Genomic DNA, 27,880 nt, shown 5'->3' with positions numbered 1-27,880 from the left:
GTAAAGTCCAAAGAGCTGTGCTGCTAGGACACATTGATTGAATTTGATCAAGCACTTCTGTTCCTCCTCTGCACTTCTCAGTCTACATATAAGCAAGTTTTAAACAAACAAACGAGCATTTACAGTGCTAGACCTTCAGGTAACTGCCCCGTCCCATCTTTGGCATGAGTTTGTATACATTTAGCCTCAAAAAAGTTTATTCCAGTGGCATTCTGTGAGACTGCCAAGTGTGGCTGCAAAGGGAAAAAAACAGGTGAGCTAATCACATTCCTGTTTATGAAAACAGAATTTCCTCCACCTCAGCAGAAGGTGGAAAAAAATATATTTGGCCAAGAAGACCCCTGTGATCTCTATGCTGACAGTATTTGACAATAAAGGAACACTTAGAATGGGAAAAGCAATGTGTAATTTGGGCGCAGGCTGTGTGTAAACACCTCCACATATTAACCAAGCCTATTGCAATTGCATTTCTGTATTCCTTTCATGCTCCCAGGCTGGCAGCACCCAGTTCTGGACACACATCTCCAGTGCCTCCCTGAGCTCACGGCACAAGACCTCTGTATACATCCCTCATCCCATCACTCCGTTAGACCTTTGCCGAATCAAAGGGAACCGCACCTGCCATGGCTGCCATTACAGACACAGACAGCAGAGCCAGCCCAGCATTTCTATCAAGTTATTCCTTTTCTCAACCCAACAGCCAGCTGAGAGTTCTGGAAGATGTTTTGGCACCAGTTTTAGCTGAATCATCTAGCAATACAAGCCACATCTGTTCCACACACATGATCTGGAAAGCATCTTTTCTTTAGCAATTTCACAGGAGGAGAAGGTAAAATTGATAACAGCTTGGCTTGGGGCCTTGAGTGCGCAGCAGACCAAGGGAATCAGCTTTTCTAGTCCAGACTGCAAAAGGGAAATCAAGCCACTTTATTCTCCATAACTCACTAAACCAGCTCAATTAGTGCTAGAGACAGTATGCAAACCCCTGCCAAGCTGCTCAACAGGGGAATTTCCAGGAACAAGCAAGCCAAACCCTTAAAGATGATCAGCAGGGATTTTTGATGAGATGCAAAAAGGAGCAATCAAAAACCCACACAACCGCAAGCAGTTCAGTCAATGGTTAAAAGAACCCAATGAAAGTGAAAGTTAACAAAGTAGCAGAAGGCACATAGACTACTTAAAATGCTTCTGCTACTTATACCCTAAAGACACCTTCAAAGCAAAAGTCGCAGTTTTCTATTAATCTTTGCACTTACTTGAGTACTACAGGGCTCTGTCCCCAGCCAAGGGCTCCTAGAGGTACTAGCAACATAAACCAAAAGCTTCCGTTTCAACATGAAATGCTAGCTGAAGTATTACTGCCAACCATTAAACTTGTACACTTCTGGGATGGCTTTGCTGGAGGTGTATCAGACGTAACTGTACTGCTGGCCCATTCCCTGCCAAGACTTCACCAGATGGTGTGGGTGCCTCTCTGGCCACAGCACCAGAAGCTACATGAAGATGTCTGTCAACAGAATACTCTTCCGGGGCATAAATCTCGGGTAGCAAAGCCAGCCATCATGTTGCTTCTTTTCTGAAGCCTGACATTTGGAAATCCGGCATGTACAACCTCGCCTGCGGTAATCATAAGGTGTATGCATCTCCTGACACCCAGAAGAAAAGACTAAGAGATGGAGGAACCCAAGCTCCTTGCAGACTGCTCAGTACCACCAGGCACAGTACACCATTTCAGATTGGTGACTGAGCTCTCAGCTCTTCAAAAGGCTGCACTGGGACAGAAAGAAAAACAAAGAAAAAAGACAGAGATTTAACAGCTTTGCTCATTCACACTCCTGCTTAAAGAAAAGCTGCAAAGAGTTAAGCAGAGACTGACCATAGCTTAAGTTTTGTCCTCATCAACCTTGACTGCATACTTTCAATACCAATGAAGACAAGAGTTAGAAGAAAAATAAAATGAGAACAGGCAGATAAGGGGATTTCACAATGCTCCATGCCAAGCACTGCTGTCTTTTGCTGTCCTTGAAAAGTGAAGTGAGAGATCTTTTCAGAGAGAGCGCTAGAAGCACAAAAGTGGTATGTCTAGGAGCATTTTAGGTTGCAAAGGCCACATTATGACCTGAATAATAAAAAATTCCTCCTTCCTTTTCTCTTGGCCACTAGAAACAACTAAGCAAACCTGCAAAAATGAGTCAAACCTTCGATCTGCACTCCTTCTCCCTCCTCAACCACCATTTCAGTATCATCTAGACCTAGTCTTCCCTCAGGGCAAGCTAGCACAAAGCAGGGGTTTTTCTCTTCCACTTACACAGTGCGAAGGTACAGAGAAATCTGAGCCAGTCTGGCCAGGAAACAAAATGTGCTGTAAACTGCTGTGGACAGAGTGATCAAAATTACTCCAAGAATGATCTTAAAAACAAAACGTGGGGGGGCGGGGGAGCAATTTCTAGGCAATAACAGGACATACCACAATTGGTCTCAGACTTCAGCTGCAAATGAGAAACTACAGTACCATTGTCAAGTTCAGTTCAAGGCAGCAAAATTTCACCTTAAGAAGACTGCAGTGACTCGGTCAGGCTCTCTGTTGCGTGCATCTATCTGCCTTCTCATCTCTTTGCTGTCACGTGCAGAGACCTCAGTTTGTCTCACTACTCGGAAAAGTGCACTTTACAAACTTGCAAACCTATCAAGAGACGCTGGAACCGTTGCTCCGTTTACTATGGATCTTCCCTAGGAAGAACCTTGTAAAATCAAGATTTTGGGGACCGGAAAAGCTGAATCAAATATTTAAGAAACACTGTATGTTACACTGACTTAGAAGAGGAAAAAGGTCCAACCCCATCCTCAGAGACTACAGTGGAAAGAACTGCATCGGAACATGTGTGAATGGAGAAAAACGCTTTTCTGTTACAAATTGGACCTAAACCTAAAGCACTGGGAAGCCCTGAACTCCCTCGTTTCCAAATAAATCTTCCTCTTTTGCACGTCTACTGCGGTTAGCTCAAGATTCTTTATATAATGGGAGGGGCTAGAAACTAATTTTATTTTTTCTTTAAAAAGTAAAAATAAACCTCCCCCGAAGCCTCAGCTTACCCTCTCTCCAGGAATCAGGAATTTGTACAAAGTGTCCTTGGCCTGGCAAAATCACAGTTTAGAAGAATGCTTCACAGCAGCAAAGAAAAGGTGGACAAAGAAGCGTCTATACGCACATTATATGCCTTATGGTACAATGCCACGTACATACCATGAATCACAGCCAACCAAAGGTTTTCGTAACTTGGGTTGTATATTCGTCTCCAACCAGAGCACACCAATTGCCGTCTCTTCCAAATAGCTAAACACAATAGTTATTTATGGCTAGAGACATTTTGTTTCAAAACAGCCAATGCAAAATGTGCAACATTGAAGCGAAACAACAAGATCTTAGTTTACAAGTAATCCTGCTGGCCTACGAGATCAGCGTTCCTGAATTATTATCATTTTATTACTGAAAAGAGCTTTGCTTTTACAGAAAAGAATCATCATGCAGCTTGGACAGAGAGTGATCACACCTCCAGACAGATGAAGAAACAGAGGGAGGATGGGAGAGTGGGTGAAGCTTGAGTGCAAACTCAACCCTGCCTTTGAAATGGAAACAACCAGTGCATTGTCTCTGTAGGCTGAGGCTGGACAACTAAACATGCACCTCCTGGCTCTGTGCAGACAGATGCCACCAGGGAAGATGAAGCTCTCTGTGAGTGGCAGAACATGCTTGTGGTGTGTCAGTCTGGTGGCTCTGCCAGGTGGAAATACACTTCAAGGGTTCAGAGCACTTCACTACCAAAGCAGACTGTTGTCTGGGTTCGCACTGTGGGGGCACCTCATTTAGGAGTGCTTCTGGCAATCTATAGGTAAATAAAATACGGATGCTGGGAAAAACAGGTCATTAAAAAAATGAGACTATTTAAATATAAAATAAAATAAAACACAGCAAAGTGCACTCTGTGGCCACAGTAAGTCCCTTAGGAAGCATGAGACGCTTCCTGACAGATTGCTGGTAAGCACAGACTATTTCTCCCTCCCTTAGACAGCTAACAGGATCCAGCCCTTCCCACCACTTAAAATTCAGTACTGTAAGAGACTGCCGACTCCTCTGTACATCGGAAGCAATGGGGGAAGCGAACAAAGCTGCTTTACTTTCCTCTAATCTATCTCCCTTGTGTGCCTGCACCAGATGGTGCCGAGCTGCAGGTTGGAGGGAGATAATAAACCCAGAGGAAAAAAAAATGGTAATATTAGGTTATAAAACAGCTGACCTTCAAATATGACGTCAGCTCCTGTTTAATTGATGGGACAGGTCCAGACAGACAGACGCATGCACACTGGGATGTCCATAGTCAGCACCTTCCTTTCTAATACGGGAAGAAGCCATACGGCAGCACCGTTAAAAGGGTCTGTTCAAACTTCACAGGTGTGAGAGCATGCATAGAAAAAGCCAGAGTCCCCATTCATCTTGAGACAGGCAAATCCATTTGGGGAAATCATTCTTGCTGAAAGTGTTTTTGTTTAAACCCCTGGTCCAGTATCACCAGTCTCTACTGGTGATAGCCTGCCTCTCCCACTGTAAGCGAAGTAAAATAACCCCAGAGTTAGAAAGCACAGATATCCAGAAGAGGAAAATTGTCAAATACAAGATGATTTTAAGCTTCTGGCTACTCTTGTCCAGACCTTTGCTTCTAGCTACCACCATTGCAAGCACTGCTATGAACAGTGGCCTTAAACATTTTGTTGAGGACTGGGGTTATCCTGCTTCGGTCAAGCACAATCTCTAGAAAACTCTTCCACAGCATACCGTGAAATTTTGCAGCCTTTTTTGATATGCTGATCTCAAACATTTCCCAGCAGCCTAGCGTTGGATGACTATTTTGTATGATGTCGAACTTTGGGATAAAGAAAGCAAACCACACTAAATAGTACTGTTGATGGAAAGGAGAGCCCTGTGCTAGGCTACTGTGAGGATCATGGAGCCGCGTGAAATGCACAGGCCTGAGAGTGGGAAGCCCTGGGTGGCTCTCTGCTTCCCCTGCAAACACACCGCAACACAGAAGGCAGCATCTCCCCCTCCCTGGCAAGGAAGCCATCTCCTGCCCACCTGCCACAGCTGTCTTTGCAAGTAGTTGAAAAGGGCTGTGAGACTATTGAGTGGTTTGAGAAACATCAGATTATGTTTTATTGCTTTTAGTGCTCTCCAGGCAAAGGTGACAGACAACAGTCTCAGCCCGAAGCGTGCGCATCTCATGTCATACTCAAGCAGGCGGCCTGCAGTGTACACTGAGTCACAGGACTTTATGGCTATGTTTCGCCAGTCTCAAGGGAAATCTACACAGAGGCTCCTAGGAGCAAGGGACAAAGCCACATTGAGTGACAATGTTGAACAGTTCAGTATTTATCAGACAAGTACAAAAATAAACTAGATTGCCGTAAGCAGCTCAGTAGTGAAATACTGAATTTCAGTTTTCTTGCTGCTTCAAAGATGCTTGAATCGGGGAGGAACAAAGCCAAGAACAGACCCACTCAGTCGCTGTGTCCCAGTGGAGTGTCTGCACCCAGACATCAATACAAACATCTCTCGTTCCCATCACAACCATACCAGGTCTGCCTGGCTCTGCTCTCTAGTGCCAGACAGATGCCTGGACATCAGCCAGCATACAGGTCCTTCACCAAACTACTGATTGATTGTCCTGTGAACAGCCCTGTAACTCGCTGACTTTCTCAGAAACCAAAGGTTGCCACAGGCTGCTGGCAGGAGAAAGGCCTTCCTAAGAAGTCAGAAATTTTGCACAGAGCTTAGAACTGGGACAGCAGTGATTCAACATCTACCATTAAAAGCAGTTTAAAATTTAATGGTCAGAGCATAATAAATCCTATCCAGACATTTTCAGCTTGCAAGTCAAGCCATCAGCAGGGCAGAAATAGATTTGCTGCAAGGCAGCCAGGAACAATTTTAAGTGTATTTTGTAGAGAGCGCAAGCCCTGGATTGTCTCAAACCACAGCTTTGTCCAGCACCTAGATGAGCAGACATCTCAGGTCAGGAAAGGATGTACTGAAGCAACCAGTATTTGCCAGTTAAAATAGATGGGACGAAGAAACAAGAAATAAGGCAAAACAATGCCGAACTGTAGTGCAAAACTGGAGCATTATCTTCCTCGGTGCAGAACCGAATAGGAATAACCCTAAAAACAGCCTTATATTTTCCTCCAGAATCACATTGGGTTCTCTTTTGTGTCCATGTTGCTTCTTATACTGCACTTCGCGGTTCAAGAAAGATGAAGAGCTACTGGAGAGAGTCCAGCGGAGGGCTACGAGGATGGTGAGGGGACTGGAGCATCTCCCCTGTGAGGAGAGGTTGAGGGAACTGGGCTTGTTCAGCCTGAAGAAGAGAAGGCTGCGAGGGGACCTTATAAATGCCTACAAATATCTGAAGGGTGGGTGTCAGGAGGATGGGGCCAAGCTCTTTTCAGTGGTGCCCAGTGACAGGACAAGGGGCAATGGGCACAAACTGAAGCACAGGAAGTTCCGTCTGAACATGAGGAAGAACTTCTTCCCTCTGAGGGTGACGGAGCACTGGAACAGGCTGCCCAGGGAGGTTGTGGACTCTCCTTCTCTGGAGATATTCAAGACCCGCCTGGACAAGGTCCTGTGCAGCCTGCTGTAGGTGACCCTGCTTCGGCGGGGGGGCTGGACTAGATGACCCACAGAGGTCCCTTCCAACCCCTACTATTCTGTGATTCTGTGATTCTGTGAACCACTGCCTAGTTATGAAATGTGGCACTTATGACTGCACCTGTAGGAACTGCGTGCGAACAGAGTTTGATGAGACTCCAAGATGCACTGTTGGGATCTTTCAGAGATGCTGGTCACATGGTTGTTCTGCCATACTGAGGACACTAATTGCACTGTCTTCCTTTGTCAGCAGGTTTTCAAAGGAAATAGGATGACCTTTCACTGTCCCCCGCAGACAGGGACTGAGGAGTGCATTCCTTCACTCCTTGTTACCACACCTGCTAGAAACAAACCCACAGACTTGGGCAGCATTGCTGTGTGAGACACACACACAGCAAAGACACAGAGGACACAGAGCTGTGGACAAGGCCAAGCAGGCAGTGGGGCCCATAAGACCAGCTTAGTTCCTATCTTCCTCGGATACGGGTCAACAGCAGACCTCCCACATCCTCCAACAGGAAAAATTCAAGTAGGTGGAGGCTAAAGACAGGGTTGCTTTAGCACGGAGAGGAGATCAAGAGAGAGAGGTTTGTGTCAGTGATACCAGCTCCATCCTCCCACAGACTTTCTCCTCTTAACTCCTTCAATCAATTGCCCCTGTAATTTGAGGCAATACACCGCTAACTACAGCCTCTTCGATATGCCAGTCACTAATGCTTGAATGCTTTAAAAACGAAGGGATTGTGAGAGGGGATGGTGAAGGGACAGGGGTGAAGGTGCGCTGTGCCAGGGAAGGAGCAAGTCCTCTCTCCAGCTCTCTGATGTTGGCTCCTGCTGTTCAAATGGAACCTTACCCGGGAAAATAAATCTTTAGTTAAAGAATGTTGCAAACACCCACAATGGGGCTTTATCGTAGCAATACCAACCCCACTGCAGCTTGTAAACATTTGGTTGGACAGAGGGTGAGCAGCAACAACCCCACACCGTGCTGAAGTCCGCATTCCTAGAATTCCCCAGCGAAGGCAGGCATGCTCAGGGAAGGCAGCTTAGTGGCTCAGGGGTTATTAGCTGAGAGTTCAGGTTCAGATGTGCAATGGGACGGAGGTCAGGGCATGGATATAGCTCCTTGTCTCTCCCTGGCTTTCATTCGAAAATTTTCACGCATTCTCAGCATAGCATCTACAGTGTCCTCTCTCCACCCGCTAGTGCACAAAGGGGTTTTGCTTGCGTTCCTCCAATCATTACAGCCTAAGTGCTGTGAGGTCTCTGGGGCTGGAGTGCAGGAGATCCCCACTGCAGCAGCCTCCTGCGAGGTCTCATGAAAACAGCAGCAAGCAGCTTCCACCCTACCCCCTGATAACCAACCACACCACTACATCAGTGTGAGGGATGAGGATAGTGTTAATGCAGTGGGAATCAACAAGCCTGCTTGTTTCTTATTCCAAAGCGAAGACAAAGGTGGGGTTTGTTCAGCTAAGCGGTACAGCCAAGCCTTTCAAGGAAGGCAGGAAAAAATGTATTTTTGATTTTGGTTTGGACCGAGTCCCTTGAAACAGGATGGGCACAGGAATATTTTATAAAGAACAGTAAAAATTAGAAATACAGAAGAAAAATACTTGTAAATGCTCTACACCTGTCCAGTACCACTGCTCCTCTGGAGACAAAGGGGACTGTGAGGAGGGGACAAAACAGGGAAAAAAATCCAGTGCTTCAAGCTTGTTTTATCCTAAATTCAGAACAAGAAGGAGTCACTAAACCTTTCTGAGTTTTAAAGCAGAAAAGAAATGGAAACAAATATTTGATTTTTGCGCATATTTTAGAAAAAAATATGGCACACCAACACTAAAAAAGCAGAGGTGAAATGCAGCAGGGAAGTCTGGACATAAACCAATAAAACATAAGAGTGAAAGAAGGTCCCCAAATTCCCTATGCTTCTAGCACAGGAACACATATAGCAATTGGAAAAAATGAACTGTGAATGTAGAGATTTAATTCCTATTATTTGGTAGAAATTCTCTGACAAATCAGTTTGCTAGTCAAATCACACAACCCTTTTTTCAAGCTATTCATTTGCAGTGTTTAACAGGAACATTTTCAGCCTTAGACTCCAAGCTGCATCTGGCAGCTACAGTGCTAATAATAAACCGTTAAAATATCTTGCTCCTTCAGCTGACCAACTCCCTTGAAATGACTTGTGGCAGAAGCCAATGTGCTTTTTGACCAGGAAATTAGTTGTCTTGGAGACATCTTCACATACAACAGCAGCTCAGTCAGTCACTTTGAGCGATGCCACCTAGTAATCTGCACATTAACTTCAAACAGAAAATGAGGATATCAAAGCCACTGAAAGAGAAATCATCACCTGCAAGAAACATGCTGTTCTTCTCCCATGCACTGCCAGCTGAAGGGAAAGCTATGGCAAGATCAGAGTTTTGATCTCAAAATGCATTGCTATCTCCTTGAGTAATTAGGTTGCTAAGAGGCTAATGGTGCTCCTGTTCACATAACCATTTATATGAAAATTATAACCAGTTTCAGGTCAAACCTGCAGGCATCACCTCTAAAAAAGCAAGTTACCAAAAGGTTAGACAGAGAGGCAATCCAGAAGTGCCAACACCTAGCTACAACTAAACCTCACAGACTAGAAAGAGGGTTGTAACTACAAAGCATGTGGGCACTTCTACAGCACCAGGCATTACCAAAGACTACCAAACAGTTGTTTCCAACGTAAACCACTAAAGCCAGGTTATTATGTGACCTGATAAAAAAAGATGCTTATCTTCTAGTCACCCTAATGGAATGCTAAAAAGAGATGCTTTTCTCGCAAATGGAAAGTAGAACCAATCCTGCCCAACTGAAAGATAGCCAGAGATGCATTAAACTGCCTCTTACCAGCTCTACACACATACACAAAATGCCAAGGCAGAAAGTGATTGAAGGCCAAAGAAAGCAGATTCTTGCCAATGCATGTATTACTCCATGGCTGGGATTCAGGATTGTGAACAATGGGACACAATCACAGAATCACAGAATCACAGAATAGTAGGGGTTGGAAGGGACCTCTGTGGGTCATCTAGTCCAACCCCCCCGCCGAAGCAGGGTCACCTACAGCAGGCTGCACAGGACCTTGTCCAGGCGGGTCTTGAATATCTCCAGAGAAGGAGAGTCCACAACCTCCCTGGGCAGCCTGTTCCAGTGCTCCGTCACCCTCAGAGAGAAGAAGTTCCTCCTCATGTTCAGACGGAACTTCCTGTGCCTCAGTTTGTGCCCATTACCCCTTGTCCTGTCACTGGGCACCACTGAAAAGAGCTTGGCCCCATCCTCCTGACACCCACCCTTCAGATATTTGTAGGCATTTATAACAATGTCTTTAATCGCCCCCAAAACACATCTCTTGCCTGGCAATAGCCCTTCTGCTGGGCTTTCTCCTGCTCCAAAAGACAGACTGGTGCTCTAGCAGGTGCTGGAACTAGTGAAACATGGACCAAAGCCATCCACCAAGCATCCTCAATTCTCTTCAGCACATGGTCTGACGATCCATCATCGTCAGAACTGACAGATGTTTATTCTCCTCCTGGGCCTTGAGGTCCACTGGAGATGGTGTTCCCCCAAGGCCTTCTGTAAGCACAGAAAGATGCACTTAATGCATCAACATCTTTGCTAGCTCAATAGCTTCTGAAGCCACAAAACTGTTAATTGTGAGTCTGCATATTTGCAGCAAGTCTCCTGCATAATTTTCTTCACAGAACCGCATATGACTTGGGAGTAGTCCAGTTCCTGTGCAAACAGGGGTACATGCAAAGGCTTAAAAACTTCAGGAAGAAAGATACTGTCCCTGTATAGAACATTCCTGCCAACAGTTCCAGCTATGGGGAAAAACAAAAGCCTTGTCCCAGCTGTAATGAAACGTTCCCCTGGGCAGCAAGAACAGTAGCTTTGCTCACAGAGTATTTGCATCTCAACTGAATTAGTTAATGTGTGTTGAACACTGAAAATTGTGAAGTGGTATATAAACTCTAAGGATTGTTATTTATTATTGTCTTGGTGCACAACAGCAGAAACTAGTGCCATTTACAGACGCAAATTAGGAACAACAGGAGGTCTATCAACACGCTGTGGGTCTGGGGATTTTGTTTATTTGTCTCCCCCACTCCTGTCTCCATCAGACAGAGATCTCTTCCATCGGACTCCTGCAACCCTCGCCGCAGGGCTGGCCTCGGCTCAGCGAAGCCTGTCGCCGTGGAACAGCTCTCCCGGAGGGGATGAGACCTCCACCTGCAGACCTCACTTGTATCACTTCTCAATAGAACTCTCCTACTCTCTAAAGCACTGTCATCACTGCCCTTGAACAGCAAGTATCTTCCACCTAAATTATTTGTTTGGAGAAAAGTAAGACAGAAAATAGAATAAAATAAAGGCGCATACATGGTTCAGTGGAAAGAAAGGGTTAGTTAAAAACGGTTGAGAGCTCAGAGTGACAAGCACTAGCACAATAGAGTGATTCATATACACAAGCGATGTCTTACAAGACTGGTCTCAGTATAAAAGCAGATTTTTAGACACCGATTTCTTTACCTGCATTGTTAAGCAGAAGCAGCTTAGATAAAAAGATGATTCTAAACCTCCTTTCTACAGCTTGGGTGAAGGAGTGAGAGGGATTGTCTAGATCTTAAAGCAAGTCAGGAGTGCCTTATGTTTCCAGAACCACAATTTAGGTTTAAGAAGCTCAAGATCACCTTTTTTAACTTTGATTTTCCAGACTAACTTGTAACTTAACTCTGCAGCTCTGATAATGTGTAGTTTTGTTAATTTTTTACATAGCACATTTGAATCCCTCCCCAGGACAACTGAAATAACTGCACAGACGTAGTCACTCTTTGATATTACAAGCCTGTGTCAAAGTGGTCATTTTCAGTATAAGATTGCTGCCTCAACTGCATGCTTTGCACATTCACAAAATTCACAGGATATTGGGAAAAATTGGGGGTACGGGGTCAGGCTTTTACAGACAATTTAGCACATAAAACAAGCACCTGACAGATGCTCAGTCAAAGTAATAGCTCCTTTTTCTCAATGCTGCACTTAGATGTGCATCACAGTCTGCACATTGGAAAAAAACCCTGGCATTTAATTCAGAAGGTGCAGCTTGTTCAGAGGCTTGCTGCACTTGCAGAGAGACTTCCATTCCTTTTCTTTTGCTCAGGTAACTGATTGCTTAGCACCTGGTTGCCCTACAGTCTATGAAATACAGACATGCCAGCAGCTCGAGCTTTGAGGCCCTAGTATCAAGAGGCCAATATCAATACCTGATCTGCCATTCAGCACACCGTATGCAACTTTCAAAAGGCAAATTTCAGAGACAGAAGGCAACAGAGCCCCTGAAGCATTGTTACAGTGACATTCCCTCCTCTATTTGCAGAGCTGCAAATTGTTTTATGAATACCATTCAACCAAAAGTTTAAAATAAACAGCAATTCACTGTCCGTGCTGGAACAGAAGCAAGCTCTGCTGGTTGTATCGCAAGGAATAACCACTGGAGAGCAGCTGTACAGCTATCCCTGTGTACAGATCTGCATCCATACCCAGGCTTCAGCATCGTATGTAACACAGAGCCATGGGTTTAGGCACCGCTGAATCAATATAACCACATCACTCATAGTGCTGGCAAGGAAGAAGTGTATTTAGAAAGAGATGAGGGCATTTCTCCCCTCCTCCCAGGACAAGCCTTATTTCATTTGAATGCAGTCAGTTAGTTCCTTTGTTTGCACTCAACTTCAGATTCCTCAGCGCACCAGGCAATGCTGTACAATCACGTACAAGAGTGGCAATGTACGAAAAAAAGTTTACACGAATTGGTCGCAAAGTACCTACAAGGGCTTGCACGCTCCTGCAAAATACCCTCTAGACCAGGTTCCTGTCGCACTGGGCTAGGGACAGAGATTAGAGTTATCAGCTTTGACACTCAGCAGGAATGTGTCACAAAGGATTAAATCATTATATCATGAAGTGTCAGCAAATGCAGCTTTCCTGCTGTTCTACCACTAAGTTATATATTAATTAGTGAGCTACAAAACAAACACGAAATATCTCCAAGCATCTGCCTGTGGATCAGGCCCAGTCAGGGCTGTTAGCACAGGATTCATTTCCAAGAGAAGTCACTCAAAGCACCACCAGCTCTTCAAGAGATCCATTAAAATGCAAAGAGCAGAAGTGCGGAAGAAAAACGCACAGAAGCTAATTGCAGCGTTTGTCTTAGCATTTTTGATAGCTGTTTAATACAACTCCTTCCTCACAACCTCAGCACCTCATTTTCTAAGCATGTCATATATGCACCACTGAATAAAAGCATCCTTCCTTGAGAGGGGTGTAGAGCAGTGTCAAAAGATCCTACAACAGGAACAGAAGAGTTAAGACATTTAAGAACAGAAGCACATGGCCTAACAGACTATGCAGTAAAGCAAGAACCAACTTTGTTATTTCTAGATACAACCGCAAGTGTTCCCTAGCTGCTCAGCAGTTCTGGACCAAATCTTTTATGAACTCCCACTCCGTCAGTGGGTGGAAAAAATTCCACACGATCTGACTGCAAGCCACAGTAGAGATCTAAGCAGACCAACAACATCCCACACATAAACCTCTACTTTTCATCTAAATCATGAACTTAGAAAGGTGTCACCGGACAAAAAAAAAAAAAAAAAAAAAAAAAAAAAAAAATTGTCTGTCAATTCCTTATGGCTACCCCAGCAGGATTTCTAGCTTTGGCCATGTCTTGTATTTTTCCCTTGCTTTCTGTCCCAAACTGCTGCCTGACTCTGCCAAATTACATCAGCGTGCAGACTGTGGCCAGGATGCATTCTTTGAACTAATTTGTCCCAATTTTGCTTTGGGATCCCTTTAGTATAAAATGAGATTACTTGCTAGAACTGTCTAACTGGGTCAGGTTGTAATCTCTCTCTCAGAGGCTGAACTGTACTTGATCTCGATGCCACTAGATCAACACCCAATGACAGAGCAGCTATTTGCCTTCACTATTTCAATACTTTCTGAAGCTAGACTCTCAAAAACAGACTTGCTTTTCCAGCAGCTTCAGTCTCAGAGGGTTGCATCCTACCATGAAGAGCAGCAACACTACTTTGTTCCACTATTCTGGTACCACCCCACCTTTCACAGATTGCTGACACACAGGAGACAAGGAAGGCTTCTGGTAGTACTGAGGTCCCACTATGTGTTCAGAAACTTGTGCAGGTCTGTGTAAACCTGGGGGGAGCTCAGAATGGAACATAGGTCCGGGGTGTCCTGACTCAGTGTTCTGCCTGCAAAGTGATTTTCTTAGGGTGGAATGGATGCTACCACCTCCTGTTCTACAAACCGAAGCCACCCAGGGCTGTGCAAACTTCCGCCACAGCCCTAGACACGAGTGGATTGAAGTAGCTACCGCTGCTGTTTCAAAGATACAGATCTTATGAACCTTAAAGCAATTAATCACCCCCACTCAGTGCTCAGCAAATTGTACTTTCGACACCAGCATGCTCGTAACAAAATGCATTAACAACCGTCTAATTAAATGCTTTAAATTCAATTAAAATCTTACTGTCTGACAGGTGAAATATAATGCAGTAACAGGATTGTTCTAACTTCCTTGGCATCAAGTGTTTATTAAAAGCTCAGAAGTTAAATATGTTGGGGAGAAGGGAATCTATCTTCCTCAAACTGAATGCTACAGCACATGCTGATATCCTTACAACCAGAAAGTCACTGAAATGGTGCTTTGAAAGAACTGCAGAAGTACATGATTCAGAGACCTGTCAAGTTGGGTGAAGTACTAAGGTGCAGATTAATCCACTCACTCCAGGACAATCGCTATTTGCAGTAAAAAGGAATGCAACAGAATGGTAGAAATGAAACAGTACAGTTTATTAAAGAGAACAAAATCCATAGCAGCATCTGTCAACTGGAACATCAGCTGCTGCTGAAAGATTTATTTTGAATGTCTCATAAGCTGCCTTCCAGTTGCATTAGCAAAAAAAGAAGCCAACCCTCATTTTTGTTAGTCAGACAATCAGACAGGTTTGTGCTAACAGAACTCACAAACCTTCACCGGATATAAAATCCATGGTTAGGATGAGGAACTTACAAAGTATAGTTGCAAGTTCCAATAAAGCTACAGTTCAGTCTCCCAAACTCACATCACACTACCAGTGATCAGAACAAGACTTGGGCAAATAACTTGAGACATCCACTGAAAGGTCATTTTTCATCTCTCTCGCTGCCATGCAGGCGCACTCCTCTTTTCTCAATAAGGGACGTTCTGCGAGCACAGCATCCAAAGCTGCCTTCTGCTTTGGCTCCCATGATAGGTCCTCTGCTTTTCTGAGGGAAACAGCAGGGCAGATACCCTTCTTTGCTTCGCCAGAACTCCATCTACTCTACTGCTTGTTTCGTACTCCAAAGACAGGCAAATTAAAGACAGTCTAAATGTAATGCAGCATGTTGTGCAGATGAATGGACTGTTACCCTCAGGGAAGTTTATCTGCTTGTTCAGAGGACAGCAGGGAAAGCTATCGATGGGCAGGATTAAGAGTTTTCTTTTAGGATATGGAACTTAACCCACCCCAGCTGTAAGTTGCTAAGGGAAAACCTGGCTCAGGAGGTGTGTCACACTACATAATGCATTCAATTCTTACGCCTCTCTTTCCATAGCAAATGAACTACAGCTCTTGCTTCTCAAGTTAGTTCCATACACTAGCATCACCCAGCCATAGGTAACGGACTCAGTGACGGGTCATGCCTCTTAGACTCAAAGAGAGTTGAGAGGTCCACGCCAGAGCCTCTACGTGCAGCTGCCACCACAGGGTCTCACACAGACGTGCCTGGAGACGCAGTTGTCATCTCAATCACTGTTCACAGAGTCATGGTGAAGCAGCCCTCGCAACTGAAGCCCCCTTGGCTGGAGGCAAGAGCTAATCTCTCCGTCTTAACCACATTTCTTCCTGGCACTTTCTTACCTAACCGATCTTGCAAAGTACAAACAGCTAAAGTCTGATCTGGACAGAGAAGAGAATGCAGGGAAGGGTTTCAGAGATGGGAAAACTATCTTCGCAGCAAAAGGACTGGAACCCACAGAGGCAAGAGCGTACATGTCAAGGTCCAGGAAAAGATACCAAAGTTACAGCTGTACAGGAGATGGTTAAAGACAGCAGGAACCTAGCATTTGTCGAATAAAAAAATTAAGAAAGACAATCCCAACTATCCAAAAGACTTGCACAGCTTGGAGATTCCCTTTGAGAAGTCCAAGCAGGACTATTACACCCTGAGCATCCTCTGGACTGGACTCTGCTTATGGACAGCTCTACGAGTACACATCCATCTTATAAATCACCAAAGCTATAATAAAACATGTCCTCCAGCCTTCCTGAGCAATGCTGCATTTGCCTTTAATTTAGCTTCACCTACAAAAATAGCCAGCTGCCTAGAAGAAAGTTGGACAACTGGTTTCTGACTAGAATTGCTCCAAATGATTTAGCATTCATGCAAAGTCATGTGGAAGAAAAAAGGAAAAGTCAAAAGCCCAACAACTCACGTATCCTGGTTACCATCCTCCACTATAATTATAAAATTGCCCTTAAAACATAATTGCATAATTGGGCTTGGCAAGCATTCACCCAAATCTTTAACAAATATTTCCACAGACTGACGGAACAGGCAGTGGGCAGTCTGACAAGCCTGCCATGAGAATTTGTGCCCTTAGGCCATGTTCCTAGCTATTACACTAAACACTTTGCATCACAGCCTAATGTTTCAAAACAGTAGTTAAGCTAGCAGAGTACCAGCATCTTAAAACAAACCGAGAGAAAGATCCTCAAACTATTTTCACTGCACACGTACATGGCGAACCAACCCCTTTGAACAAAGACACAGAGGGGGCTACCGATCCTTTTCAATTAGTTACACACAAAGAATCTCCAGTTAGATGAAATGTGTTGACTTCTGGTGGCTGTAACCAAACAGAAGCTACCAATGCCTTGCTAGGTTACTTCACCAGCATAGCACCCCGTCCCTTAAAAAAAAAGCCAACACAAAACCCCCACAACCTCAAAGGCAAATACGGAAACATGCAGCCTGCAGGGAGAGGAGACCCAACAGAAGCCAGAAATGAAATCTGCAATACAGTAAGGTTGTTTTTAACAGCTGTGCATTATGCATTCAGCAGCACAGGGGATACCAGCAGGGAGCCTTTATTAACATAGGCCTCAGAGTACAGTGTGCTCCTATCATGATTGGCCTCTCTTGAGAAAAGGCGCACACACACAAAAGACTTAACCCTAGAGGGATCACTCCAATGCTGTTGCTATTTCATCAGCTCGACACCACAACAGAAACCAGAGAATTTCCGTGAGGTACCATAGGCAAACAGGTAACACTTCCAACAATGCCTGAAATCTAACCTACATTAGAAGGCATCATCAGCAAGTTACGCCAGGCAGGGAAAGGGAGTAAAAATGCTGCACAAACCCACACAACAGAGCCACATTACCAATGCTGCTCTGCTCTACAGTACAAGGGAGAACCATGAAATGCTCCTCTTGTCGAAGACGCTAATAAAAGCAAGCTGTTGTCAGGACACCTGTGTTCTCAGCACAGCAATCTGCACCTCCACTGCACATGTTTTCGGGGCCCATCAGTCCAAGAAACAGCTGGAAGTCTTGCTACAGATGCAGGGGCCCAGCAGGGTAACTCACTCTGTTTGGGAAGCTGGTATTGGCAGCAGAAATCTTTTGCTGATGCCAGCTCTGCCTCCACTAGGAGACTTGCCTCTATCACAAACACTTGTTAGCACACCCAGCTCAGCACTGGGCAGACACCAGAGAAAAGGGAAAGGCTCTCAGAACAGGCTCGCCACCTCTCCTGTATCAGGTGCTGATACAAGCTCTCTAGAGGTCTTGTCAACAGCTCTAAGTTGCAGCTGGCTGCAAATCCTCAAAGTGTGGCCTGTCCTGGTGGGCAGCTCCAGTCCTCTCCCACAGAAGTGAGATGTAACCACTGAAGTGACAAAAAGATATACTACAGGCCTTAAAAAAAAAAAAAAAAAAGCCACTGCAGCACCAATTTAAACCAGCTCTTCCCCTGATTTGGAAGGCAGAGGGCAATGAGAGGAACCCTCTACACTGCCCTGGTGAGGCCTCATCTGGAGTACTGTGTCCAGTTCTGGGCTCCCCAGTTCAAGAAGGATGAAGAGCTACTGGAGAGAGTCCAGCGGAGGGCTACAAGGATGGTGAGGGGACTGGAGCATCTCCACTACGAGGAGAGGTTGAGGGAACTGGGCTTGTTCAGCCTGAAGAAGAGAAGGCTGCGAGGGGACCTTATAAATGCCTACAAATATCTGAAGGGTGGGTGTCAGGAGGATAGGGCCAAGCTCTTTTCAGTGGTGCCCAGTGACAGGACAAGGGGCAATGGGCACAAACTGAAGCACAGGAAGTTCCGTCTGAACATGAGGAGGAACTTCTTCTCTCTGAGGGTGACGGAGCACTGGAACAGGCTGCCCAGGGAGGTTGTGGAGTCTCCTTCTCTGGAGATATTCAAGACCCGCCTGGACAAGGTCCTGTGCAGCCTGCTGTAGGTGACCCTGCTTCGGCGGGGGGGTTGGACTAGATGACTCACAGAGGTCCCTTCCAACCCCTACTATTCTGTGATTCTGTGATAGCGAATGGCATGAAAAGTCCTGAACATCCCTCTTCCGACTCTACTGCGAAGAAAATGTCTCATGATAGGAAAGGGAAACAAAATGCCAACATGAAGAGCTTGAAAACTGCTCTAGAAGATTGAACACCAGTGTGTGCCTGGAGTGAATGAAATAGCTCTGTATTGTCTGTATTTATTCATACCTCCTCGATCTTACTTCTTAACAAGAGGAGAAGAAAAAACACAAGAGTCAGGATCCCTAATAACAGGATCTGGTCTAAGGCAACAGTAGCACTAGAAATTTCAAGGGGCTGTTTAATATGCAATGTTCTAGTTCCCAACAACATATTATCTGGCTTTTTTTAAGCCTAGCGCTCTGTGCATTGTAACACTTTTTTATTTAGGTGCTGAACAGAAGGAGATGGGTAGTGTTTATTAAAGAAGTTTCCTGGAAGTACTGGTACTGTAGCAACAATACTCGCTAGGCCAAGGACCCCTAACAGGTCTTGTAATATGTGTGCTATGCACCTCTCATCACAATAGCAGCAAGTGCTTTAAAAATCAAAATATCACTGACTGTAATATCATCACTCGATAAAAATAGTCCTTTATGATTCTTTAAGCACAAAAAAACCCAAAACCGAGTCACAGGGACAACAACTCACTCCTTTCACAACTGGCAGGTGGAGACTTGGTCTCCGAGTCAATCCTAGTCAGCCCGCTGCCCAGAACGCAAGACAGTTCTCCACTCATTTTCTTGATTAATGTGGCCTTTCTCTTCTTGGAGGCTCAGTTTCACCTGTGTCAGAGACAAGTAACGATCAGGCACAGTTCAGTGCGAGTACAGACAGTTACTCAGGAAAGGCACCAAAAGACACTGGCTGTTTCAGCGTAGGATGTTAGCAAGACCACATGGTCTTGGTGACCGCGAACGGGATGCCCAGGAACTGCCCACATTCAGAAAATACTCACTTGCCCCACCAGATAGGTAGGTCATTTACAGTCCTATTCTAATGCTTGGGGCACAAGATTTTGGACAAAGGCATAACGAGCAGAACCTCTCCCTAATTTTACCATAGCCCAGCTCTTGAGATCTCTCAGTCACTAATAGCCAGGGCAAGACAACACAGACGAAAAAGAGTTAATACAAACAGAAAGAAAAGATCTGCCCTAGAGGGCAAGCCATGCAGAGTACAAACATCCGAGAATCCCCACAAAGTCTCCTCGCCTATCATTCATCCACCAATTATGCACCAATGTAATTAAATCAGGAAAGCTACGGTTAATTTTCCTATCATCACCCGATGAGATAAGAGCAGTACGTATGGGAGGGATCAGGCACGGGGGAAAGAGCTATTTATTAATAAATTAAATCCTTTTAGATTTAACAGCCTCTCTGGCTAAGAAGGGTCTGATCCACAAACACAACTTCTGAGTCTAACGAAGACAAACGAGACACCCCATCTCCATTTCTATCCTGGGCTTGGTCCTTAAATCTCCTATTTTTTTTTCCAGAAACAAGTCTCACTGAAAATTGCCAGGCATAACTTCAATAGAAATACATCTTTTGTTTAAACCCCATTTTTAGCCTATACATTTAAAACTGAAGAACACTCATCTCCCTGCCATTATATTAACAAAGACAGCTACATTAATTTACATTGTTTCTAAGCAGCCTAAGGCTCCCTGTTTTCATGAACAGCAAGGCATTAGGGTGCATTTGCAGAAATAGAAGGCACGCTCCAGCCCCTTCTTCTGTCTTTCTGCTGTTGCCTTCTCCCACACGAGGCAGGAAGAAATGCTGTGGTCCCCGTCCCCTGCAAAGACCAGTAATGCTTCAACAGGATGATATAAAGCTTTCTCTCCTTTCTAGCTGCACACCCAGAACTGCTGCTCTGGCTGTTTTCTCTCCACTCTTCTTTGCTTCATCCCATCCAGCCCTGCTTCCTCAGCCACTTATTTAAAGCCCTGATTGAAAAATGCATCAGATCACAACAGTGGATGACTTCCACAGGATCAGGTTTTCAAGAACAAAAATCCTACAGGCTTTGATACAACCATGGCTTCATCACGTCATTTTTTTTTTAAACAGGAAGGGAAAAATATTTATAACAGCAACTATAAATATACATGTAACTGACTTTTCAACTTGTCCTTGTTCTCAAGCTAAATTTAGTATGCTATATCCTGGTCAGCCCTTGGTGAAAAAGCAATACACGCTCAAAATTGTTGCAAATCCCACAGCAGGCAACTATACTTACCCAGGTACCTTACAAGATAAGCAGATGGACAGGTAAATTCTCATTTGGCAAGTGCAGGTGTGTTCATGGCTATAGAGGAAGCGGTCTATTATAGTGATTACCCCCTGATACAGAACAAAAATTATTATTGCAATAGGATAGCTCTGTGCTTCTGAATGAGAAAAGCGATGTAGATTATTCACCGTGTACACGCAGGCCATACATTTGGTTTGTGCCAAATATGCTTCGAGGGTGTATATGCACCTCTGAGCTATAAAGAGCCATTCACCTGCCACACCTGCTGTTTACCCATGTCCTTATCTTGCTCGAAGAAATGCCTGAGATATTGGTTCAAACCCGAATGACTGATTTCAAGGTCCAACCTGCATGTTAAAGCACATCCTTTCGTATCCTGCAGGCTCTCCTTCGTGTGATTGTTTTCTCAGTCAAAACAAGGTAAATATTTATCAGGAATTGACTACCTAGAGAATCAGAGTTGTTAGTCATTCACTGGTAATCTTCAGAAGCCTTAGTCATGCCAGAGCCCAGGTGATTTCTGCCAGGGCCAACACCCGTTTCACCCTGGTTTAAGGATCCCTGCCCGCGATTCAAAGTTTCACGCAGACGAGGACTCCCCTGCCACAACCCGACTTGCTCCACTCGCAGCAAGTTTTGCAACCTCAGCGAGAAACGCAGTTCAGAGGATGCTCCTGTACGCGCATCGGCCGGTCTGACAGCCGAAATAAGCGGTCCAGAAAAAAAAAACCACCTGTGCTTCCTACAGACATGATAGTCGGGGGGGGGTGGGGTGGGGGGGGGAAACAACGCAGGGCTGGGCTCACCCCACCTCCAGCCCCGCCGGCTCGGCGCGTTTCCCCGGCACCGGCCAGCCCTGCCACCCAGCCTTCCCACGGCGCTGACACACGCATCGCTGCTGTGGGCGAGGTGGGCAGAACGGGGGGGAAAAATAGTTTCCTGGGGGTGAGAACCGCCCTGCGGCCGCAGGCTCCCAGCCCGGTGCGGGGGGAAAGGGCTGGCCGGCGCCGCACCGTCGGGGAGCCCCCGCTGCGGGGTCCCCGGCCGGCATCGCCCCTGCCCCGCCCCGCCCGCTCCCTGCCCTACCCAGCATGGAGAAGATGAAGTCCTTGGCCGTGTGGATCTCCAGGGCTCGCTGGTCGTCGTACTCCCTCTGGTCGTGCTTGGTGAATTCCTGGATGAGTTTATTCAGTTCCTCCACCCTGGCTCCCGATCGGAAATCCAGCTCCGGGAAGGGAGGCTTGCTGGCGGTGCCGGCGGACCCTGCCTTGCTGCTGGCGAGAGGCGCCGCCATCTTCATGCAAAAAAAAAAAAAAAAAAAAAAAAAAGGAAAGAAAGGGAGAGAGAGGGGAGGAAAAAAAAAAAAGCGGCAGAAAGGAGGGGTTCGCAGCGTTGCAATGGCCGGAGGCCAGCGGCACGGCACGGCACGGCGCGGCCAGCCCGGAGCGGGGCCGCCTGCGCGGCGCGGAGCGGGGCCGGGGGGGGGGCGCGGATCAACAAGCGGCCGCGCCGGCTGAGCCCCCGCCCGCGGCTCCGCGGAGCCGCCCCGTCCCCCCCCGTTCTGTCCTCCCCCTCCACCGCCGCCGCCGGGGACGCGAGGGGGGTGCTCGGGCGGGTGCTGAGGCTGCAGTCAGACCGCTGGCTCGGGAGGAGATGCCTTTTTATTTTTTTTTAAATTTAATTTTAAACTTCAGCAAAAGCCTTGTCCTGGAAGTGGATTAATAACCGGCGGGGAACTCTGCTCCTCCCACACGTTCCTGAGGCTTTCTGCATTTATTCCTTTTTTTCTCCGTAAGGCATCCTGAAGATTGTTTTATATATATATATATATGAAGTAATTTTATTGCATGTCTTAGAAGCGGTGACCAAGATAAAGTGTCCTCACTGCTGTACTTGAGACCAGCCCTGCCTAGAAGCTCCTGGGAGCTACATAGACAAAGGGCAGGAGGGGAAATGGGATCTCGGAAGACTTGCCTGAAGTCAAGCAGCCTGTGGCAAGGAGCCCAGACCTCTGATCTCCATCCATTGCCCCATTGTCAAGACCACATGCTTTTCTTCTGTATGTATTTTTAATACCTTCTAACTTTTCAGCCTGGAGTGGTTTTCTCCCTTTTAGCCTGATCTTCTGTGCCTTGTCCCATCGTTGAGCATACATGGCACAACCTGTTATTTCCCTTAGTGCATCCACTGGAAGAACTGTCTGCCTTCCTGCCCAGGAAGTGTGCAAATGTATTGTGTTAGCCTAATACGGGGCATTTCAGATGCTGTGGCACTGATGCAGGCTGCTTGGATATGTATTATGCTCTCAAGATTCTTGGCAGGAAACAAAGCTTTCGACTCAGTCCCAGACTACGTAAAATGTGTCTACCAAAATCAGGCATGAGGCATTCAGAGAGAAAACAGGGAGGTGAAATGAAGCTCAGTGCGAAGAGGTTACAGGCTGCTTTCTCTGATGTGTAGCATACACAGAAGTCAGTGTTTAGACCTGAGCTCAGGGATGTCGCTTGGTTCCTCTGGACTGCTAATCTTGATCAGAAATGGGCATCCAGCACCTCTTGCAGTGGGACCTTATATGAAACAAGAGTGAAAATCAAGGGCAGGTTTGGACCCTATAACAGAAACCAGAGCCTATTCAAAGGAGAATGGGTGATGCCTCTGGCTTTGTCCCGTATCTACTTACAGAGCTTCCGAGGGCACTGATGTGCTCATTATCTGAGAAATGATGTCCCAAAGGTAAAGGCAGGCCTGCGTGTGCGTGCATGCACATGCCCTCTGCCGGGTACACAGGCCCCGTTGTGTCCAGATACTGCTCACAGCCGCCTCCGACACATCGACTCCATTCATCTCGCAGCCTTGGCGATCAGCTGCATCGTCACATGAACCTCTGCCCGGCACCATGGTTGTCTTTGACCAAGCACCCTTCTTCCATCTCCCTCCCCGGCAAAGCCTACAGATAAAACCAATCAGCAGGTGACATTGGCAGAACGCAGCAGAGCGGTTAGCGGAGTCCGGCGGCGGATGAGTTCTGCTGACCCGGCTCGGCCCGTGCCCTCCCGGGCCAGCCTGCTGCTGTCCGAGGGCCCGGCCCCCGGCCTCCTGCCCGCTCGGGGTCTGCCAGCCCCGCCGCTCGTCCCTGCGCCGTGGCTCTGCCGGGTGATGGGGGGAAAAATGTCACACAGGCGGACAGCTCCCTCTTGTGATAGCTCCCGAACCCCAAACCGCTCCGAGACCCGCTGGTTTGCCCTGTCCACCTCTGCACAGCGGTGGGTGCCCTGGGTGCCTGCCATAACCAGCTCTAGCTGTGTGGGTGTCCTTGTTTCACCTTTGCATGGTGCAGACTGCTGGCAACTATGATGCATTGCATCGCTGGCACCGTCTGACGAAGTAGCTGGACCTTCCGATAGCAGCTACACTTTTCATCCCCAACTCCCTTGCCTCATCTTTTCCAAGCCGATGTTCTCCACAGGCTTCATGGGCTGGGTTTCCTTCTTTCCTAACCACATCTTGTTTGGTGCATCCTATTTCAATACTGTGACCAGTAGTTTCTTTGTGAGCGTTTTGTCTCCGGCTCTGTCTTTCAGTGGGTCTCCAAATGGTGACTGACTCTTCACCCACATCAAGCACAGACTTACATTATAATTTTTCCCCCTCTTCATTTGAAATGTTTCAGTCCCATTCAGTAACAGCTTCATAGCTAGCCTTGATTGCCAGAATTCACTGAACACCTATTGGAAACACAAAGTGCTTCAGAAACAGCTAATGCCAGAAGCAATGGAGATTTCAGTTTGATTGCCTTTTTAATGGCACCTTTGCTTGAAGTTAGTCGCCTTCATACTTGCAGACAGTTTCTGTTAGATCAGGGTCTTAACTGCTCCATGCTTCTTGCTCATCTGGAGTTTGTTTTATTCCTGGTATCATGCATTATTCAGAAATTGCTCAGAACCAAAGAATGTACTTCATTTAGTCTGTGAGCCCAAAACAACACTGTTCACCAAGAGCGCCATTGAGCAAACAGTTTTGATTTTCATCAGGAGCCTCTGACAGGTACCGTACCTCTCTGCCCCACCTCAGCGCTAAGAGAAATTCTCCTTCATGAAAAGCAGTTGTACTTGCAAATGAAGGAGCCTTTTTACGACCTTCTCTGGAAAACTTTGAGTCGGCTTGGGTCCCTCAGTGGCAAGTGGGATCTGCCGCACTGTCATATGCTTGTTAATACCCTTGAAACTACATCAGCTTGCAATTTTACCTCATCACATCAATGCAATTTAAGATCTCTAAATAAATACAAAGTTAATTCAAGTCTTACGTAAATCAAGCACTGGGGATTACTTGAGCAAATAAATGGAAATGAAGCTGCAAGTACGGATCACCAGGAGTTTTTCTATCAAATCTTTTTTCTCTCTGAAATGGAACTCTGTGGACACATTGCAGCATCCTCAAAGTATCTCCTGTGAGCATTATGTGGGGCCTAGGAGGAATCTATGGCCTCTGCCATTCCCCTTATTCGGGGTAGGGATTGAGCACCCTGACTGTTTCTCACCTGCACTGGAATCTGTGCCCTCCCTCTCACATGCACTCTTCCTTTCTCCCATGTGTTTTCTCTTTCATTCAAGGTGTCTTCCTCTTGTTCTCCTGCAAAACAGACTTCCTCTTCTTTTTCTCCTGCAGAACAGATATCCTCTTTTCTGCTCAGTGCCACTTCCAGCATTTAGAAATGGAACAGGCCACAGAGAAATGAAGCGAAAGAGAAGAAATAACTGTTCTCACTTCTGTAGCATGACCTGAGACCTCAAAATGCTTTTCACACTTGAATTGACTGTCTCAAAAAACTGCTGGATAGCAAGTTCATATTAATACCACTATCCTAAGACTGGCAAAACAGTTCTGCAGTAGCTGTGAAGAGCAATTTGCGCAGGATACCAAGGGAGAAAGACCAGGCAACCCAGGGCCTGACATTCAGTGCATCTCATTTAGATGCTGGAAACTGGTAGGGAGAATTAATTGAAACAAGATCCAGAACTAAGATGGAGCCTCAGATACATCATCTTGGGATATTTCACTGCAGCTGGTAATTAGAGTAAGACACAGAATGAGCTAGATTCATCCCTCATTTCGTAGAAATTGTACCCATATTTTCTGAGGCTAAAAGTAGACTCAAGAAACATCTTCCCTTTCTGTACTTAGCGCTGAGGCAGCTGTAGCTGAAAGCTTCATGTGGCAAGGGGCTTCACCAGGAATGAAATTACTCACTGAAAGTTCCAATCTAGTAGCTGCAATTTCTGCTTCATATTGTTGCGGTACCTTCTAAGCTGTTCAAGAGTCCTTTGTGCCTTCTGTTGCAGAAACCTGCTCCTGGCCTACAGAACAGGCTGTCTGTGCAGATAAGAAGAGTGACACAGAGCAGGGAAGTGAGCCGCACACAGGGAGGGAGTCGCTCAGTGGCAGACCAAGGATCCCGCTGTGCCATCGCCTCCCTCCCCTTCGCTGGCTCTGCACCCAACTCTGCTCTTCCCACCGATAGCTGAACCCCGGCCAAGATTTCCCCCCTTTAATTTTTCTCCTCCCTATACACTTTCTCCGTGTGGCCTTAATTCCCAGATCTGCAACGGTCCCAGGAGGAAAGAGCCCAGAGTAGCACCATTAGGCTACCCTGGTGATATCCTTATGTGCTTCAGCTGCTTCACTGAGCTTCAGGACTGTCCCTCCACTAGCAGTCCCTCATCTGGTTCTGGAGTGAGGCGTTTTAGAATCACAGAATCTGTTGGGTTGGAAGGGACCTTTAAAGGTCATCTAGTCCAATACCCCTGCAGTGAGCAGGAACATCTACCACTAGATCAGGTTGCTCAGAGTCCCATCCAACTAACACTGAATGTTTCCAAGCATGGGACATCTACCACCTCTCTGGGCAACCCATTGCAGTGTTTCACCACCCTCACTGCAAAAAACCTCTTCCTTATATCCAGTCTAAATCTACCCTCTTTAAGTTTAAAACCCTTACTCCTTGTCCTATCACAACAGACCCTGCTAAAAAGTCTGTCCCCTTCTTTCTTATAGGCCTCCTTCAAGTATTGAAAAGCTGCAATCAGGTCTCCCCGCAGCCTTCTCTTCTCCAGGCTGAACAGCCCCAACTCTCTCAGCCTTTTCTCATAGCAGAGATGTTCCAGCCCTCTGATAATTTTTGTGGCCTCCTCTGGCCCCGCTCCAACAGGTCCATGTCTTTGCTGTGCTGAGGGCTCCAGAGCTGGATGCAGTACTCCAAGTGAGGTGTCACCAGAGCAGAGTAGAGGGGCAGAATCACCTCCTTCGACCTGCCAGCGTGCTTCTCTTCATGCAGTCCAGGATATATCTGGCCTTCTAGTCTGCGAGCGCACTTTGTTGGCTCATGTCCAGCTGTTCATCCATCAGTACCCCCAAGTCCTTCTTGGCAGGGCTCCTCTCAATCCCTTCATCCCTCAGCCTCTCTTGATAGGGTCAGGGGTTGCCCTGATCCAGGTGCAGGACCTTGCACTTGGTCTTGTTGAACCTCATGAGGTTCACACAGGCCCGCTTTTCCACTTCTCAAGCTTGTCCAGGTCCCTCTGGATGACATCCCATCCCTCAGGTGTGTCAACTGCACCACTCAGCTTAGTGTCATCTGCAAATTTGCTGAAGGTGCACTCAATCTCACTAAGTCATTGATGAAGATATTAAACAGTACTGGTCCCCATACAGACCCCTGAGGGACACCACTTTCACTGATCTCCATCTGGACATTGAGCCATTGACCACTACCCTCTGGATGCAACCATCCAACCAATTCCTCATCCACTGAACAGTCTACCCATCAAATCCATATCTCTCCAATTTGGAGAGAAGCATGTTGTAGGGAACAGTATTGAAGGCCTTACAGAAGTCCATATAGATGACAATTGTGGCTCTTCTCTTGTCCACTGATGTGGTCACTCCATCTTAGTAGGCTACTAGGTTGGTCAGGCAGGACTTGCCCTTGGTGAAGCCATGCCAGCTGTCTCAAATTACCTCCCTGTTCTCCATATGCCTTAGTATAGTTTCTAGGGGGTTCTGTTCCATGATCTTCCCAGGCACAGAGAGAAGAGACTCCCTGTCAGGACTGGAATGTCACAGCACGCCATGATGTCACCAAAGTACTCCTTGTGCTTCTCTGCATCAGGACTTCCCCTCATTCTAGTGACAGAAACTTTGCCTCTATTTCACACACCACAAA

General features: G+C 46.3%; 1 protein-coding gene across 1 annotated transcript in view; it reads right to left on the bottom strand.

Moving 5' to 3' along the window:
• The window catches only part of MB21D2 (Mab-21 domain containing 2), a 62,394-nt gene extending 40,286 nt beyond the window's left edge, over positions 1-22,108 (bottom strand). The window contains exon 1 of the mRNA XM_075418077.1: positions 21,745-22,108. Within this exon, the coding sequence (XP_075274192.1) occupies positions 21,745-21,958 (214 nt within the window). The 5' untranslated portion in view covers positions 21,959-22,108. The remainder of the gene's footprint in view (positions 1-21,744) is intronic.
• Positions 22,109-27,880: the final 5,772 nt, after the last annotated feature.

The sequence above is a fragment of the Opisthocomus hoazin genome, chromosome 4, assembly GCF_030867145.1.
Source record: "Opisthocomus hoazin isolate bOpiHoa1 chromosome 4, bOpiHoa1.hap1, whole genome shotgun sequence".
Classification (NCBI taxonomy): domain Eukaryota; kingdom Metazoa; phylum Chordata; class Aves; order Opisthocomiformes; family Opisthocomidae; genus Opisthocomus; species Opisthocomus hoazin.
Note: the sequence above shows the minus strand (reverse complement) of the source record. Positions and strands in the feature narration are given on the sequence as shown.